Source organism: Microplitis mediator, chromosome 4, assembly GCF_029852145.1.
Source record: "Microplitis mediator isolate UGA2020A chromosome 4, iyMicMedi2.1, whole genome shotgun sequence".
NCBI lineage: Eukaryota > Metazoa > Arthropoda > Insecta > Hymenoptera > Braconidae > Microplitis > Microplitis mediator.
Window position 1 is genome coordinate 8,223,977 of NC_079972.1, and position 19,800 is coordinate 8,243,776.

Sequence of the window (19,800 nt, forward strand, 5' to 3'; positions counted from 1 at the left end):
AGTTGCTCAATTGGGAGTTAAACGAAATTTGTCAAATATATTTCAATAAAATCGTCGTCAATTTTATAATTTGAATTCTTGAATTTTGTAGGCTGAAATTTATGCAACAAACTTTGTTTGATTCCTAATTGATAATAACTGCAAGTAATTTTTAAAAAATTCTATACCTCGGCAAAATTGCAATTACGTGGTCTTTTTTTTTAATTAATGCTTTAATTTTTTTTAATTTATTGAATAAATTTTGATTCGTTTATGACAGTTGAAAGTCACTGAAAATTTTTAAAAAGTGAGGAGCACTGTCTGAGAATGGCCTTTATTAAAAAAAAATTACAACCTTAATTTAAAAAAGGACAAAGTAGTCGTAATTTCACCGCGATACAGATTTTTAAAAAATGATTTACTGTTGTCATCCATTAGAAGTTGAACGAACTTTGTTGACTAAATTTTAGCCTACAAAATTTGATAAATCGAATTTTAAAATAGACGAATACTTTACTGAAATTTATTCAACAAATTTCGTTTAACTCCTAATTTATAACAACTGTAATTTTTTTTTTTTACATCTCGGCAAAATTATAATCACGTTATCCTTTTTCAATTAATGCTCTAATTTTTTTTATTAATTGATAGAATTTTGATACGCTTCTGACAGTTGTCATTAAAATTTTTTAAAAATAGGAGCACTGTCTGAAAATGCCTTTAATATCTTTTCTAAAGCGTGTAAAGATTTCAATAAAATTAAGCGCTTGTAGTTAAATTGCTATTAATTACAATAATTAAAATAAAATTCAATTTTAAGCGAGATATTTTATAAAAATAAAACAAACATTATAATTATTCAAGTGATGGTTGATTTAATTCACTTAATTATATAATTTGTCGTGAATAAAATCTCTAAAAATTTAAACAACTAATTTTTGTTAAGACAATGGTCACAGTTATATTAATAGTAATAATTATAATAATTAATAATCTTTTTACATATAAATACATAATTACAAATTAAAAGTACATTTAAAGTCTTCTATGAATTTATTTGTTGATACAAATGTACAGACTCATTAATTAAAAATAAACAAGTGTCTTATATATTTTTTTTTTATTCAATTGTTTTATATTTTTCATACTCATTATTTGATCCTTTGTCCTTTATATATATATTTATAATTAATTACTAATGACTAAGTATTTTATTTATAGTTAATAATTAATGTCAGGATAATAAATAAATAAATGAATGAACAAAAAAAAAGAAACTTTGCATCTTCAACGTATATTTGTTTTCTAAAAAAGAATACAGTATTTTATGTTTTTTTGTATACAATATATTAATTAAATTAGTATGAAGCTACCGGCGCAACAAACCAAAAGATAAAAAATTTTGTTTCTTTATTACTCAATTAACATAAAATAGTATTAGTATTTTAAAATAATTAATTAACTTAAATTTTAATTTATTTTAAAAATCGAAAAATGCGTTAGAGATTCTAATTATTTAAATTTGGTTGATATAATGCAGCACTCAAAATTATATATGTAATTTAAATAAATCATCAGTATAATATAAAGTAAGTAATTATAACAAAATATTATATTAATATATATGTCACGGATTTACTATTTTATATTCATAATTAATTAATAATAATACAATAAATGTTTTTTTTTCCACTACACCAAACAAAAAAATCAATTAAAAAATTATAAATCAAAAGGGTCATTTCAAATTTAAATTTAATTTATTAAAATTTTATATTTAATTCAATAAATAAATAAGACGATACAAAAAAAGCAAATATCTAAATAATTTTATGTTATCTTTTAAATGTTAGCAAACGATTAAAACTTTTTCGTTATTTATATTATCAATAATAATAATAAAGTAATAATTATACTTTTAAAAGCTTAATAAAATATATATTGAATAATAATCTGGCATTGAGGCAAGTGCAAGTACATTCGGTGAAATGTTATTATTTAAATCGCTTATACATTTTATTTTATTTTTTTTGTTTTTTTTCCTTTTTTTTTTTTAATAAGAATATAATAAAATAATTGTAATAATTATAATTTTATAATAATAATAATAATAAATATTCCTTCGAGTTAAAAATATTTACAATGATTGATATCAGCAATTGCTGAAATAAAAGCAATAATATTATTATTAATAATTAATAATAATTTAAATACATTAGCAAAAAAAGTTGATTGTTTTTTCTACTTTATTTTACTTTTAATAACACTGGGATTATTAAAAATATAATATTATCCTTTTGTGCAACAAAGCTACATGTGTATCATTTATAATACACCTCAATTATTATATTTTACCATTTTTTATTTTTTTATTTTAATTTTAATTCACTTCTTCTCCATTATAATTTATATAATCAACTATAATCTGGACTCAACAACATTTTTTTTCTCTCTTTTATCAAATAAGAATTAAAATAATTTACAGTTAACTCTGTACAAATTTTGAATCTTGTCCAGTAGAACGGGAGTTATAATTTTATAAAATCGAAAAGTTTATTGTGTTGTTCTTTTACACTTAATTTTAAGTCTAAGTCTCTAAATTGTATGTTCGATATTTTTTTTTTTATGTAATAATAATAATACATAATATTGTAATGAGATAATGATAGATTTATATATTGGAGCTAATAAGGAGATTATTAATTATTAAATTAATAATTAAAGAGTGATATTACTGTTTATTTATTATTTTAAAATACACATTTTCCACTGGTCATTGATTAGATTTTATAATTATTACTTAAATAGATTGATAAATATATATATATATATATATATATATATATATATATATATATATATATTACAAATTAGCTCCAATATTAATTAGACAATTAACTACATAATATGACAGAAGCTATAATTAAGCTGAATGGACGGGATAGCTTTTTTTATGTGGAAATAAAATGTAAACAATAATTTTTTAAAAATTAATTACTAATAAAAGTTATTAATAATTAATAATTCAATATAGATTATAATTAATAATGCCAATATTTTGAAATAATATTTATCTATTAAAAAATTAATTTAATTATTTTTTTTCGTTTCGGTCCTTCCTAATTGTTTTTATTTTTTTTTCTAAAATAATTTGTACAGTAACTACTTACATAATGTGGCGCAACACTTATGCGTGCGTTTTATCCACTGTCACTGTTTACATCCACTGGGTCGCTTACGATTTCTACGATTACGTTCTAATAAAAATGACAGATCCAATGGATCTTTTTTATTCGGCATTCGTTGGAGTAAATTTCTAAGGATGCGATTCAATCTCTTTCGTTGTTCTTCTCTCTGTTCATAAATTTTAAAATGATTATTATTTTTTTTTTTTCAAATTTAATTTATTAATTATTAAATAAGTAATTACTTGAGCGGGCGAGACAGTAAGTCTTGTAGTGGTTTGATCTTCACACGATTTATTCCTATTTTTTCCAAGTGACTTCGAATTATCTTTGCCATTTACTTTAGCATCAGCCTCCGTTTTATGATTATGGTCACTGTCTGTATGGGCTGCGCTCTTTTTCTTTTCTCTCATCGCTTTTATTGCTTGAATACTTTCTAAACTATGAGGCTACAAATAACCAAATTCATATTTTTGTTATTAAAATATTAATTTTAATAATTATTAATATAACTACTAAAAAATAGGGATCAATAAATTTTTTTCAAGATCAAGTGTTTACAAAATTTTGTTATAATTTACCGATCCCTCTTATTTATTTATTTTTTTTTTTTAATTGTTAAGAAATTTTCAGTATATAAGTAAAATTTATATCGATTTTTCTATTAAAAATTCTTTAATGTTTACTTAATTAAAATTACTTCAAATAAAATTATATAGGAGGGGGGGGGGGGGCAAAAGGGGTATTTAAGGAAATACTGAGTTTTTGGAAACTCAAATACGTTAAGTCTTTTTGTTTCTCAATGATGCTCATTCAACGTTAATAGAAAAAATTTTTAGCTGCCATTTAAAAAAAAAATTTTCATTTTTTGCGGGCAAAATGGGGTACTCCCTAAAAAAAGGAAAAAAAAAAGAATTTCTGGAAATTAAATAAATTAAATTTTCTTGTAAGTAATTTACATAAAGAAAAATTACAATTCACATAATTATTGAATGCAAAGGAATAAAAAAAAGTTTATAATAATTTTTATCATAAAACAAAAGTCATTAACATTTTTCAACTGACACTTTCAATTTTTGAAAAAGTTTAGCTACTTCCCAAGTAGCACAGAGTCAACTTTAAGATGTCTTTTAAAAGGACAAGACAAATTTTTTTTTGTCTCAAAGTCATCTTTTTTGGTATGAATACGACATGCAAATGTTGGTTCCGGAGACAGAGACGAGTTGTGTTGTTTTTCCTGTCTTATGTCAATTGAAAAGTCGTTTAGATGACTTATTTTACCACTATTTGTAATTTACTTTTTGTCGTCACTTGTATTAAGTCTTTTAAGTAGGTATTTTTTCGGTGACATAAGTTTCTAATCGTTTCGTCAACATATTGATGCCTTATCGACAAGTCAAAAAGTAGCCTAAAAACTGATATCTTATAGATGTCACAAAGGCAAGTGTGCTACCTGGGTTACTTTAAATTGTTAATTTTTCATTTGTTAATCACTATATTATTAGCTTCAAAGTAAACGATTTAAGTTAGTTTTAATTCCAAAGAAGATATTTTCAAAAAAGCAATTATTTATTGTTTAAAGTAATTGATTAAATAATTATTAAAAGATAATTAAATTTAATAATTTAAAAAATTGTCAATATTTTAAAGTTGATTATTAAAAAAAATCAAATTGGTTTCATACTATTTTTTTACGAAAATGGTGAAAAAAAATTCAAAACAATACTCAATTATATTTACAAAAATGATTTTAGAATGTTTAAAAATCAAACTTTTATTATAAAATTTTGGGGGTACCCCGTTTGCCCCTCCCTCCCCTATATTTAATGAATTCAATTTTAAGTCTTTTTACAAGATTGAGTAATCTAAAAATTTTTGTACTGAAATTTTTTTGTTAAGTCATACGTTTATAAAAAAATACTGAAATTAAATTTTATAGCCGTGAGTTATAAGTGATTATTCAAAAATGTGTATTGAAGCCCAGTATTTTTTTTTTTTTTTTTTTGTAGAGAATTAAATTTCTTAAAAAATGTCATTTCATGACAAATTTTTTTTCCCATATTAAATAGATGAGAAATTAAACTAATAAAATAACGAAGGACTTAATATTAGGTTCAAATTTTTCCTTATTAAATTTTCTATATGCTAGTATACAATTTGAGTTATTGTGGTGTAATTAAAAGAGTGTGGAAATAGTTTTGTGTGAGTAAAATAGTCGAAGAAAAAAAACCGTCCATAAAATGCACCTGAAGATCGTAACGTTCTTCGGGCAACGGAAAAAAAATTGGGAAATAAAAAATATACTGGATGACTAGATTTCTAAAATGTTTCACATATAACTGCTGGTATATCAGCTGAATATCTTAGACCACGCCCAATCTTCGGATCTACCCCTTAAGCAGCCAAATCACATAAATTTTTCTCATTTTGGTTGCGCGAAAAACGTTCCGATCTTCAGGTACATTCCATAAAGCACCCTCAGTGCTTTCGCACTTGAGGTGTGCAATTTAAAAATCCAATGAGCCAAAAAAAAAATGTAAATTCTTTTAGTATATGCTTTATGTAATAAAAAAATAATTACCAAATAAGTACGGTAATGTTTGATACGTTGTGGAAAAGTTTCAAAGGCATATGGTTTAGTACAAACTTGATGACGAGCTCTTGCAACTTTAGTGAACAATCTCGCAGCTCTGTCAACTCTATATTCACAAACATAAGTGTGTTCCGGAGCAGCACCAACAGGTCGTCCTTTACAATAAGTGTGAGGATCAAGTACCCAACATCTTTCCGCAACTAAATCACACGGTACAGCTTCATAAAGCGGTGCACAAACGACTTCATTTTCATAAAACTTTCTCGTCGGTTCATGATAAGTTTCATGCGGACGTAAATAATGATGACCAAAAACAAATCTTTCGCCTTGATCATTTTTCCATAATCTTTCAATTCTAAATATGTCCATTTGTTCATAATCAAACTTTTCAATTGTTTTATATGTGTGTTTTTCAGGTGTATCTCGTAGTACGTAGACAGTATCGCCCTGTCTCAATTGTAACTCGCCCCTCATCAATGTAACGTAATGTTTTTTATCTTTTTCTTCTTCTTCACCTTCAAGTGGTATTTCGTAATCAACAGGTCGTGGTTGACAGCGTTCGCATAGATAAGACTCAGCACTAGTATCAGCTTTAACGCAGTCGCAGTGTTGCCATACTAAACAACGCTCGCATTGTATCATTAAACCCTCATCTCTGTGTAAACCACAAATACATCTGATAACGTCTTCTTCACCAGCTGTCGAGCCTCGAGGCGGTAAGAAACATTGCGCAGGTGGTGACCCTGTTGCTTCTGTTATCGCTTCAATAAAGTTTGTTTTACTTCCCAAATATATTTTACGTAAACGCGCCGCTGCAATACCAACTTCAGATGTTCTACCAAAAAATTTAACATTATTATCAAATAATTTAATGATATCATTATCAAATTGTTCGGCTGTTTTATAATGACCGGTACTGATACCCTGGTCAATTATAGTCAAATCAATGGGATCTTGAATTTTTTCATAGTAATCTGGAAGTTTTCTTTTAGGAGGTAATGTAACAAATGGAATACAAAGTAATACACCATTTTCATCATTTGCCGTAGCTACAACATTATACAAATCTTTTAATACTTTAGCTAATTTAGCTGTTTTATTAACTTCCGGATCATCTTGAGCTTGAGCTAAACGACGAGTTCTTACAGTACGAGATGCATTATTTGTCAATGCTGTTAACTGGGTAAAGAAAGCAGCATCTGATTGCGTTTTAGATTCACCGGCTGTTTTTTCTTTAACAGCAGGAATAACTTTACTGTCTTTATTTTTAGCTTGAGTATTTATTTGCTGAGTGACCGGTGTCTTCATACGTTTAACTTTTTCTAAGTTTCTTAATAAAAAGCAGTGATGCTGCTGGGCAAAATGTCGTTGTTGCTGTGACATTGGTTTAACCATTGGCGTATTTATAAAACCTGAATCACCAACTTTTCGTGTTTTACATAAACCTTTGGACATTGCTAATATTTGATTTGATTTACGGACATTTTTACGAGGACGACCGACAGATCTGCGCTCAGTGTTTTCGATCGGTGGCAATGCTGGAGTTGCAAGTGGTCTTGCAATACGTTGACTTTTCCCACCAATCACACCACGGCATGCACTGCTACCGCATCTACATATTTGTCCCTCAGATGGATTAAATAGAGCAAAATTGTAATCATAAGTCAATTCTTCACCAGATTCAATGTCGCGTGATGCAAATAATGCCATGCGTGGTAGACCATGGACACTCCATTTTTGCATTTCACAATTAGGCTCGCATGAATGATTGACAAAACGACCGTCACCGCCCATACGGTGACCGTCAATTACCAATCCGCCGTCTAGGTGAAGACAATAATGATGCGTGTCGTTGGCATATCTTGTAGCCATGCGTGATTTAAATTCTCTTTCAGAAACAACTTCACCAACATACTCCAATATAAAACAACCTGTTTTAATAGAATCTTTTGTTCTGACACCCCAGCCTTTATTTTCTGTCATAAATCTTTGCAATCCTGGAGTCCACTCGTGTCGTTGAATTTTTTGATTACCGCAACGGTCACCGCAAGGACACATTTGGGATGAACATTCACTGAATACCATTCGATTGATACAATCATCACCACAACCACTGTCTGTTTTACATTCACATGCCTGTGGTTCATACAATGTCGTTGGTTTAACATCATAGTAAATATTAGTACGGATTTTTCTGTAATTCCACGAAGGCACCAAGTCACGTCCAGGCAAACGCGAATGTGTATGAAGCCACCAAAGATCATAAGGCAATTGAAATGGTATTTTACGTTGACGTAAAAATTTACCACAGTGATATGGTGGTGGTAATAAACCATGAGGATGCTCCGCTGGGTCATATGTAAGTTTATTTTTACCAGAGCCATCAGCGTTTGTAACTTTACGCGGTTCATCTTCTTTGTAATAGTCTGAGAATAGCCCAGCTGGTAAATATCTTTTCTTCCATCTTGGTTGTTTTTTACGTAAATGTAATAAACTTCGTTGCTTACCGCTACCAACTTCTGGCTCATCACTCGCAACATCACTGCTCGGCAGTACGTCACTCTCTGTGTCATAACCAGCAGCATTATTTTTAAGCCTCTTAATGCTTCTTAGTGTTAAATTACACGGACTAGTTGAGCCTCTTCTTCGTTTATGATTATTATTAAGACAACCTGGTGAAACACTTGACTGTGAATTAGTACGGTCAAGTTTTTTCAAATTTTCCTCACTCAATTCAGCGATACGTTGACTCTGATTGTAACGTTCCAATGATTCCTCGAGTGTTGCATTTTCGTCATAAATTCTTGAGTCTTGAATTTTTTCATACTTAACTGGGCACAATTTATCACACGGTTTACTACCATCACACTCGACTAAGTCTCTACGTACTCTCAATCCTGGTCCATGACAACTGTCGATGATATCATCGGAATAACTGTGACAAGATAATTCATGAAAATCTTTAAAATCATTTGAATCAATTTTATCATCATCATCTTCATCATCAATAATACCACAGTCATCGTCATCCTCATCATCGTCATCATCGCCATCATTGTTATTATTATCGCTATCTTGACTTTTAGTTTCATCTAAAATTGGTAGTACTGCATTCACATCACTTTCAGATAAAACAGATTTTTCTTCGACTTTTGATATTTCTAAATCTGCTATTGTTATGTCAACACGTGGTACCAGTGTCAATTTATCTTTATCATTATTATCATCATAATTATTATCATTACTACTAACAACTAAATTTATTTTCTTTTTCTTTTTCTTCTTAAGTGTCGGAAAACCAGTACGATTGATAGCTTTTCTTCGTCGTATTTTTTTCTTAGTAAGAATTAAAGCAGCCACTGGATTTACCGAATTTGTTACATTCAATAATTCTTTTTTATTATTATCTTTACGATCTAAATTATTTACTTTATCATCTGCATCTTTAACAATTGAACTTACTTTATCATTTTTATCAGCTGTTAATTTTTTTGATTGTTCATTTTTTTCCGATTGATGATGTTGTTCATTACTTTTATCAGCGGTCTTCAATTGTTTGTCAACAACTTTATCTACTTTGCTTATACTTTTATCCGTAATATTTTTGTTATTAACCTTTTCATTTGCTGCTTTATTATCAATTTTATCGGGATTATTTACCGCTGAATTACTGTCTGATGTTATTAATTTAGTAACAGTGACACGTAAATCACGTACTATTTTTTTCTTACGACGCGGTAGCTGTTGTTCTAAACGATTCAGAGGTTTGTCTTCAGTATCTGAACTTTCGCTGGCTGTTTCACCAGCAATTGCGCTATCGTTGGCATCACGTAGACGTTTTTTAAGTGTCTGAGAATCAATATCTTTATCTTTTTGACTATGTAAATTACTAGATAATGATGATGATGGACTACCGCTGTACCTTTCAATAGTTGCTTCAATAGCTTCTTCAATATGACTTTCCATTGAATTTGATTCGTTAATATTAGTATCAGTTGAACTGGCATTAGAGCTCTGTGAGCTGTGTGGACTTGATAAATGATAATGACGTTTTTTCAATGGTAATCTCTGTTCATTTGGATTTGATGGTGTATTTGAATTTTGATTACTGCTCTTAGAATCACCACTGCTACCACCACTACCACTACCAGAAATTTTATCCTTTTTCAATCGTCTCTTTAATGATTTTTGTTCATCATTAGTACTTGCGTCACCTTTTCGTTTTTTTGTTATTTTTTTAACACGAAATATTTGTGGTAATTCAGTAAAATTTGAATTATTATTATTTTTACCAAGGCTACATGATTTTGAAAAATCATCAATAAGTTTTTCTAATTCTTCAACTATTGTTGGATCAACACGAATGGGTTGTTTTGGTGGTATAACAACTCGTCGCTTGTGCTTATGATGATGATGATGATGATGATGGTGATGGTGGTGATGATTACTACTACTGCTACTATTATTATTATTATTATTATGATTATTATTACTACTTTTAAACCGATGATTTGTCGTTGATTGTACAGATTTATCACACTTGTCTGTTTTTATTTCAATATCCTCAGGTTTTAAATCAACAGGAACAGATATTACTGTTTGTACACCAACAACATTTGTTTCAGATACTTTTTTACTGCTTTTATTTTCTTTAAGAACACGTTTTGGCCCTGGAATTACTACCGCTGTTGATGTTACTGCTGATACTGATGCTGTAGCAGTTGGTTTCTTCGACACAGTCTGCTTTTTATTTACTGATGGTGAAGAACAACTTTCAGCAATTCTATTTTCCTTTGAACTTTTTTTAGTAACAGTACCGCTACTATTATTATTAATTGTTTTATCATCATTACAACCATGATCATTACTTACTTTTTGTCTTAGAGGTGACGTACTTTTATTTGACTCAACAGATTTATCATGTCGTAATTTTTTACATACTTGTTCGCATGTTTTAAATGTATCCTTATCCTTATTTGTTAATTTTTTATTACTAACATTAGATTTATTATTCAGGCACTTATTATCATCATGTGAATTATTTTTATTATCAGTCGAACAAGTTGGATTTTTATTACTACTAGTACTTGTAGTAGTAGCAGCAGTAGTACTAGTAGACACTGACGTTTCGCCATTATTAACAATACTTTTTTTATTTTTTAACCTTTGATTCCTCGTCAACTCTTCTTTATTTTCTTGCTGCAATGATAATTTATTGTTACTTTTAGCCAACTGTTTACCACGTTTACTAGTACTCGTTTCACGTTTATTGTTACTGACAATAGGACTTGAGTTTCGTTCTATTTTGGCTATTTTTTCAACGACATCTGGCTTCAAACGTGGCCTGCCAGGACCACGTGGTTGTGTTGATACCATTTTAGCAGGTCGACCTGGTTTTCTTTTAGGTGGGTACAATACACGATCGACATTGACAGCTGGTTTAGGTGGTGGGGGTGGTGCTGACGCTGGTACTGATGTTGATTGTAGTGGTGATTGTGAAGGTGCTGGTGGACTAGCTGGAGTTGTTGTCAAATGTAGTGGACTATTATTAACAGACTGAATACCTGAATCTGGTGATACATTTGCTGTAAATGTATACTCAGAATCGGCGGTTTTTTTACCAGCTTTGCTGCGTCTTTTTCGCGGTTCTGATAATAATGCTGTCTTTTCAACAAACTGTTGTAATAATGTTGAACTATAAACAGGCACTGGATTTTGATTTGTGTTTTCACTTGAATCTGAATCAGCACTCAATGACATACGTTCAATAGCTTTGGATACTAATCGACCACTTTCTGAGTCTTCAAAACCATCAAATGGCGTGTCTTCTTGATCAGGAATAATTGCTGACAAATGTTCTTGATTTATTTCTTGTAAAGGCGCTTGTGATGATTGTTGCTGTTGTTGATTATTTTGTTGTTGCTGATGTGATTGTGATGATTGAGAGTTTGACTGTGACGTTACTGGAAGTGACGATTGATTCAATGTCAATGTCGGGCCCGCCGACGTATCTGAATCATCAGTAGTACATTCAGATGTTTTTAAACTACACGTTGCTTTGGATTTACGCGTTAATATTTTTTTATTAACTTTACTATTATTATCACATTTTGATTTATTATTATCAGCAGCAACAACAACATTATTATCAACATTATTATCTTTTTTTTGTGCTTTCATACTTATTTTTAATTTAAGACCACCTTGATCAAAATTTGTTTCACGAATTGCAAATGTTTGTTCGCTATGCTTCGAAGAACAATCAGAATTGCTGTCAGAGTCATCACATTCATCACCACTGCTCTCATCATCAGTTTCTTCAGATGAATACGAACAACTGCCATCAGTACCACCAGAACTTTCATCATCCGAATCAGAATCTTCTTCCGAATCAACAGAATCACTTTCATTTTTTTCAGTAGCTGGATCCCAACTACCACCACCTTTTATGGCGTCCATGTCCACGGTAGAGGGTAATTCGCGTTCGGGTTCGCCATCGTTTTCGTCCCAATTCCAATTCTGTAGCTCTAGCTCTGACGGACGATGAATTACGGCGTTCCATCCCGAATCACCGGACATTTTTCTGTTTAAATGACATTCACGGGTTTCATGTATCAACCGTTCGCACTGATGATGATGATTACTATTATTATTATTATGACGACAAAACCCACTCGTAAAATTTTCCAACGTCAATTACCTGATTACAAATAAATAAAAGTAATTAGTAACTAATAATTTTAAATAAATTTATAAATATTACCTTGCATTATATTGATAAAATATAAATTCGTAAATTGACAAGTTAATTTATGATAATAATAGCGTATTAATTAGTTGTTGGACAGCTGTTCTTTTGATAAGCAGATGTAACCCCCAGGTGCATCAGTTGAATTGGCGCGAAAAACAATATAACAATAAATATTTAACGCACAATTATTGATAATGAGTACAAATATATTTATTAGTTATCAGTAGTAATGTTCAATTATGCATGGGTTTGTTTTATAATTGTAAAAACTTACACGACATATATATAAACACAATTAGAAAGTTTTATCTGTATGTTTACGTATCTTCATGCGTGCTACACAAAATGGCGTTGGTACATTTAAGTGCGTACATATATTATCCATTATTTGTCGTTATTATTTACAATTGTTAGTATTATTATTTTTAAATAATAACACAAATAAAACACTTTATTTGCTATTGTTAATAGCATGGTATCCGCACCTGCGGATTATTAATGTCACACAATAAATTACATATTTTCACAGAAATGTCGTATAATACGCATACAACATCGCGTCTCACATTATTATTTTTCTTGACGGTCAGTGCATCACCAACGCTGCTAGTGGATTATTATTTAATTTACTTTTTAAAACTCAATCGACAATATCGCGTTCATATCATGAGTGTTGATGTAACTGACAAGTAGAAAATTTTTTAAATTTCTGATTGATTGAATAAATAAATAAAATGTATGGAGAATGTAAATTTAAAAATACGCGCATTTTTTTTAATTTAATTTTTTTATTTATTTATTTAAAATTCATAAGTTGTCTAATGTCTGCTACATTCACATTCATAATCTCATTGTATGCACAACAATCAAAATCTATCTGTACACATATTTTTTTTCGATTTTTAAATTAATGTCAAAACTTTTTTTTTCAAAATTGTTTGTTATTTAAATTTATGAACTATATATTTATTTGAAAAAATGAGTGTAAATGTAGCAGACGTAAAACAATTTATAAATTAAAATAATGAAATTTAAAAAAACGCGCGTACGAATTTTTCATTGATCTAAATACGAGTCTTTTATTTTTTGATTCTATTTACATTTATTTATTAAAAAATTTAAAAAATTCTCATTTGTCAGTTACTTACATTCACAAGCATTTAAAATAACTATTTTTAAATCTACTAGTGACAATTATCGGTCAAATAGTTTTCTAATGTTTACTTTTTATGACATTTGATAGCTTTTGTGTTTTTATAAATAAATTACTGATCAATATAAAAAATTATTTAAAAATTATACAGACTATTATTATTAATAATTTTATATAACCTAACAAACTATTAAAATTCGAATTTCACATAAAAAAAGAATTAAATTATAAGTGTGAACGTGTAGCAGACATGAGACAATTGATCAATTTAAAATTAATTAATTAAAACAATGAAATTTTAAAAAATGCACGTACTGTTCTTTCAATTATCTGAACACGCATTTTCAAATTTTTATTCTACTTAAATTTTATTTGGTTATTCCAAAATTTAAAAAATTGCCAATTGTCAGCTATATTCACACTCACTTAAATATTCACGTAATAAAAAACTAGTATGTGCTTGTTATGTAATTGAACTTATAATTTATAAATCGTTATGATTAAATTAAAACTGTAGTCAAGGTTTGCTGACACAAATTATCGTTCTTAAAATTCATAATTGTTTAATACAACAGATTATAACTTGAACTTTTCAGACCACAGTTTCAAAATAATCACATCAATTACATTTTAAACAAATGCATTTTTTAATAAATAAAATTATTTGACGTTTAATCAAAACAAGTAATAAAATTTATGATTAAGTTGAAATTGAAATTGAAATTATTGAAGTAGAAAATATAATGAAGTTATAAAATTATTTTTTAATTTAAAAATATAAGAGAATTTGATTAATAACAACAATTAGTTGATGACGAATTTTAAAACAATCATGACCCTGAAGTTAACAGACAATTAGCAATTTTCGGATTTTTTAAAATGTGCGCATATAGAAAATTTAAAAAACTATAGGTGCAATTTTCATTAAATACTTGTTTTTTATAATTTGTTGTTTTTAAAAAAATCAAAAAATTATTAGACGTCTACTAACCTGAGTATCATAAAAAAGTATGAGTGTTAATGTAGCAGACATAAGACAATTTATAAATTTAAAATAAATAAATAATTTAAAAAATGCGCGTACGGATCTTGCATTAATCTAAATACGTATTTTTTATTTTTATTCCATTACATTCTATTTATTTATTTATTACAAAGTTTAAAAAATTCCCACTTGTCAGTTACTTCACACTCATAAAAATTGTATTATTTTAATTTTAAAATGTTTTCGCGCCAATGGTCGCTGCAAGATATTTCTGAATTCAAGTTGAAATGATCTGTCAGTTTCTTGTCTTGACAATAATAAATTAATGATTTACATTTTGAATACACACGTGGTGAAAAAACTAATAAACTAACCTCTTTAAAACTGCGTTAATATTTAAATAATTTATTTTCTTACTTTATTTAGGTCTGTTTAATTGTAAAAATGAATAAAAATAAATATATAGTTAGTGATCATGATATTTTAAGTGATGAATCAATGAATGGATTGAGAATTGTTGATGATTCGAGTTCTAATGATGTCGATATACTTGATGCTGGTGAATCTTCAAATGATTGTGTGCCAATTAATTCAATAAATAAAAGACAGGTAAAATTTTATTATTCAATTATTTTTATTGTTAACTTATTAATGCAAATTTTTTTTTTATATTTATCAAGGACTCGTGGGGCAGTACTCCAAAAACAGCAAAGAAAAAATTTGTAAATCCAATTACTATTAAATCAAATTCATCAACACCAATTCCAAATGTTTTACGTTATCCATCTAATTCAGGATACAAAATTCCTCGTAAAAAAACTAAAATCCCGCATGAATTTGAATTTGATGAATCAAGTCTTCGTGTAACAATAGGACCATCAATAATACCTGAGTCATTAATTAAAAAACGACAGGCTAAAATGAATAAACATCATCGTGAATCATCAAGTGAATCACAAAACGAAGGAGACACATTGGCAGATTCTAGAGAATTAAATAATACACTAGATATAAATGCATCAATACTAGATAAATCAATACCAAACTTGGATGATTCTGAAGAATCTGATGAAAAGACAGCATTTCATTTTTACTGTCTTAGAAATAAAGTTATTTTTGCATTGAATAGTTCAGGAAATTTTTCATTCCATGGTAAATTAAGAATAAAGGTACTGTACGGTGCTGTTGATATTTACGGATATACATTAAATAAATTGAATACCGTGACACCAGTAGAAATTTACTCACCACGCAGCTCAAATTTATTATGTATCCAAAGTACATTTTGTCCTGAGTCTAGTGGTTGTGATGATTTTTCAGATGTTTGGGATGCGTTGAAAGAAGATAATATTGATTGTAATTCAGAAGCGTTTACAACATTTGCTGATAATATTGAAGCCGGCTGGTCCGTGTTCACACTTCAAAATTTTGATAATAATTTAACAGAATTTCTTGCAAGATATTTTTCACATGGATTATTTCCTGTAATTGAATGTAATACTAACAATTATTGGATACTAGGTCGACGAGTTGAAATGGTTTTACAAAGTTTCATTTATCCTACAAAAGCACGTAAACGAGTACTTTGTTTCAATAATACTAAAGATAGTGTTGAAGCTGTTGTTAATGATTTTAAATCTAGACATTCATCACGAATAATATTAGCTGGTGGTAAAAATCTTGGTAAATCAACGACAATGCGTTACCTTGTTAATAAATTATTACACGAAACTGACCAAGTTTTAGTATTAGATTTTGATCCAGGACAAAGTGAATTCACTCCAGCGGGATGTATTTCTATGAATATTGTTCGTAAGCCACTTTTAGGTCCTAATTTTACTCATTTACAAACACCTTACCATCAAATTTATGTGGGTGGAATTGACGTAACTCGTTGCTTGACAAATTATATTGATGGAATAAAAAATATAATTGAATGTTTAAATAGATATTTAGATAAACAAAATAATCCAATACCAGTCGTTGTAAATACTATGGGTTTTTGTGAAAATATTGGTTGGGATATCATGTGTCATATAATTAAGAGCATTAAGCCAACAGATGTCATTCAAATAAATTCTAAGAAGGCTAAATGTAATTATGATAATTTATTGAAACATCAAGTTGTTATTAATGAGGTAAATACAATTAATTATTTTATTTTATTATATTTTATGTAATTTTTAGTAATAATTAAACTATTGTTTAACAGAGGAGTTCAGCATTAAGTTGGGCAAGTTTGGGTAATCCTTCATTGAACAAATACAAACATTATCTTGTTAATTCTGAAGCTGAGGTTCTAGATAAAAAAAGCAAAACCTGGAACATAGAACCTCATCAATTGAGAGAAATTGTAATGCTCGCTTATTTAAGTGATATTACAAAAACTAAAAATAACACAAAGTCATATGTAACCTCGACAAGTGTACCAACAACTATCAATGAGATAACGCCATATCAAATTCCATTTTCGGCTGTTAAAGTATCACTTGGATTTCCGGTTGTTTCTCACGTACTGTCTGTTATCAACGGTAACATTGTTGCTTTAAGTGGTTGTGATTTTGATGATGAGCAATGCGATACTGAGGCGGTATCTTATCCAAAAGTTTTAGTACGAGCACCAGTGGCTACGTGTTATGGTTTTGGTAAGTATTATTAATTCATTCATTAATTGACTGATACCTCGCGTAACTAATTCCAAAATGACATATTTTTATACACCTTTTTGGCTTTAGGAAACTCTAAAGTCAAAAAGGCGTATAATTTTATTTCCATTGCCAATCGTTTTGTAGACGTTTTGTATAGATAAAAATTGAAAAAAAAAAAGTTTTTGAAAACCAAAAGGGAATTTAGTTCAAGGGGGGCCACTTGTGTCACTGCTTGAAGAAAAGATGATTGTTGGAAATTTTTTTAAAGAAATCGACTGTAAGGAATGTTTTAATTTTTTAAGGAGATATTTGTGGATATACAAGAAATACATGATAAAATTTTTGGACTAAAATATTGAAAATTTAACGAGTTATTCGCAATCTCCCAAGGCTAAAAAAAAAGTGCTCCCACTGCTGCAGTGATAGTGACCTTCACTGTGCATGAAATAAAAAAAAACCAATAAGTTTATTAAATTAGAAGGTATTGGTCGTACCACGACCCACCGGCTTAGAAAAAATTTGAAATTTAACAAAATGGTGGAGTTTAAAAAAAAATTCAAAAATTTGCGCGAAAATTTGATGATTTCTGGCTTGCCAAAATTACATTATCTATTCGATCGGAAAACTGGAAGTTCGTGGTATGGAGAAACATATATATATATGATAATCAAATCGATCAGATGATTTGTCTTCGAGTTATAACTGCAGCAATTTTGAAAAATGTACTTTCGAGAATCATTGAGCGGCTGCTCTTCAGATGGCTGTAACTCAAAAAAAATATTTGAGATATGCCGTTGAAATTTTAGCGAAAAAAAAATTGATTTTTTCAAAATTGCACACTAGTAATCCCCTTAAATTATACGACTTTTTGGCTTTCAAAAATGTTTTTCCAATTTTCAACTTTAGAATTAGTTAGCAATTAGTGACTAAAGTCAAAAGGGCGTATAAAAATTTGTCTCCTTTTGGAATTAGTGATGCGAAATTTTAACACCGTGTTACGAGCCTTTATTTATACTTACCATATTGGAATAATTTATTTAAAATATAAATATTAATATAAATTTTTGCATTTTTAAAGCACTGGCACATCGATGTGTGATAATTAATTTAAATTTCAAGATGTGGTATTTAAATCATTGAACCGACGGTTATATTTATTTCCGGTATATGTTTATCGTAAACTCAAGTAGCTAAATATTTGTGTTCAGGCTCAAAGAAATTTATAAAGACTCTCTCGTTATCATTTGTTTAAATAAATTCCAATATTGATATTTAAAAAAAAATAAAATTGATATTTATTTTGAATTCAGTAATTTCTTAAACTTATTTTATTATTTTAAATTAATATCTCATGTAATAATTTTTAATTTAACAGGAATAGTACGAGGTATAGATATGGAGCAAAAAAAAATATATATAAATACTCCATTGTCAATTGATGTTTTACAATATGTCAATTGTTTAATCGGAAGCATCCAAGTTCCTGCATGTTTGCTTCAACGAAATAAATCGGGTTTGCCGTACACGAGTGGTAAGTGTAATTTACCAACAAGTCGTGATCCAAGAAGAGGATGCTTTCATATGAAAAACCTTAAAGATACGTCACTCTTATCTACGGACGATTAAATATTTTTTTATGTACATTGATAAAAAATTACATCATTAAAAAAAAAAAAAAAGAAAAAACTATTTTTTTTGCAATAAATATTAGTTGCTCTCTTCAGACGGTCTATATTTATTATAACTCTGTAGTAGATACATATATGTATAGAATATCAAATTATTGATGATAACGTAACAATCCACACGATATAAATTCTAGGGAATACACATCAAAGCAAAATCATACTGCTAATTTACCCGTCATCACTATTATGTACACTAACGTGCAGTTAGATCTATTACATTTACCTCTGATAATATAAATTTACGTTACTACCTCTCATTAAGAGCTTTTAAAAATATCATTATAGTAATACCTCATAAATAATAATAATAATAATAATTATAATAATTATTATTCCCTATATTACAAAATCTTTTATTTTTTAATCTTAATTATGATTGAGATAAACTCAGAACAAACTCATAAATTACTATATATTTTTTCGATAGGTAAAATATTCTTGATTGACATGTTCAATAAAATTTGTCACTTCAATTAAATAATTTTCGGTATTTGATACAGTTAAATATTCTTGTAGTCATTAATAATTATTTAAATTAAAAATTAATAACTCACTTGAAATTCAAAGTGACAGATCAGCTGTCAAACATTTAGTGTAATAAAAAATAAAATTCGTATGGAGATTAATAAATTATTGAGTTAAATGACATTAGCACGTGGTTCAAGCAAAAATAAATTTGAATTGAGGGCACGGTGTCTCTAAAAATACGATAAACATACCAGTGATACTTGACACTTCGACAAGTGTGAGCAAAAAAAAACAAACTATGTATACAGAAAAGCTTGAGTAGCTTAAAAAACGTGTCAGTAAATGAAAAG

General features: G+C 28.5%; 2 protein-coding genes across 3 annotated transcripts; one reads left to right on the top strand and one right to left on the bottom strand.

Moving 5' to 3' along the window:
- Nucleotides 1-1,337: 1,337 nt before the first annotated feature.
- LOC130666274 (histone-lysine N-methyltransferase ash1) lies at nt 1,338-13,081 on the bottom strand. Of its 2 annotated transcripts, none has more exons than XM_057467098.1 (5): nt 12,521-13,081; nt 5,746-12,457; nt 3,410-3,613; nt 3,150-3,333; nt 1,338-2,141 (listed from the first exon to the last, which is right to left on the bottom strand). In XM_057467098.1, the coding sequence occupies exons 2-4, from the start codon at nt 12,334-12,336 to the stop codon at nt 3,190-3,192; spliced, it is 6,939 nt and encodes a 2,312-aa protein (XP_057323081.1). In that variant the 5' UTR covers nt 12,337-12,457; nt 12,521-13,081; the 3' UTR covers nt 1,338-2,141; nt 3,150-3,189. The 2 variants fall into 2 exon arrangements, with proteins under 2 accessions (XP_057323081.1, XP_057323082.1); XM_057467099.1 differs by lacking the exon at nt 1,338-2,141 and having other exon boundaries at nt 3,103-3,333; nt 12,521-12,605; nt 12,783-13,081.
- A 1,891-nt stretch (nt 13,082-14,972) lies between these two features.
- Nucleotides 14,973-19,246, top strand: LOC130666687 (polynucleotide 5'-hydroxyl-kinase NOL9-like). Its single transcript, XM_057467885.1, has 4 exons — nt 14,973-15,255; nt 15,327-16,784; nt 16,859-17,291; nt 18,670-19,246. Exons 1-4 carry the CDS (start codon nt 15,091-15,093, stop codon nt 18,918-18,920), a joined length of 2,307 nt encoding a protein of 768 aa, XP_057323868.1. The 5' UTR covers nt 14,973-15,090; the 3' UTR covers nt 18,921-19,246.
- Nucleotides 19,247-19,800: the final 554 nt, after the last annotated feature.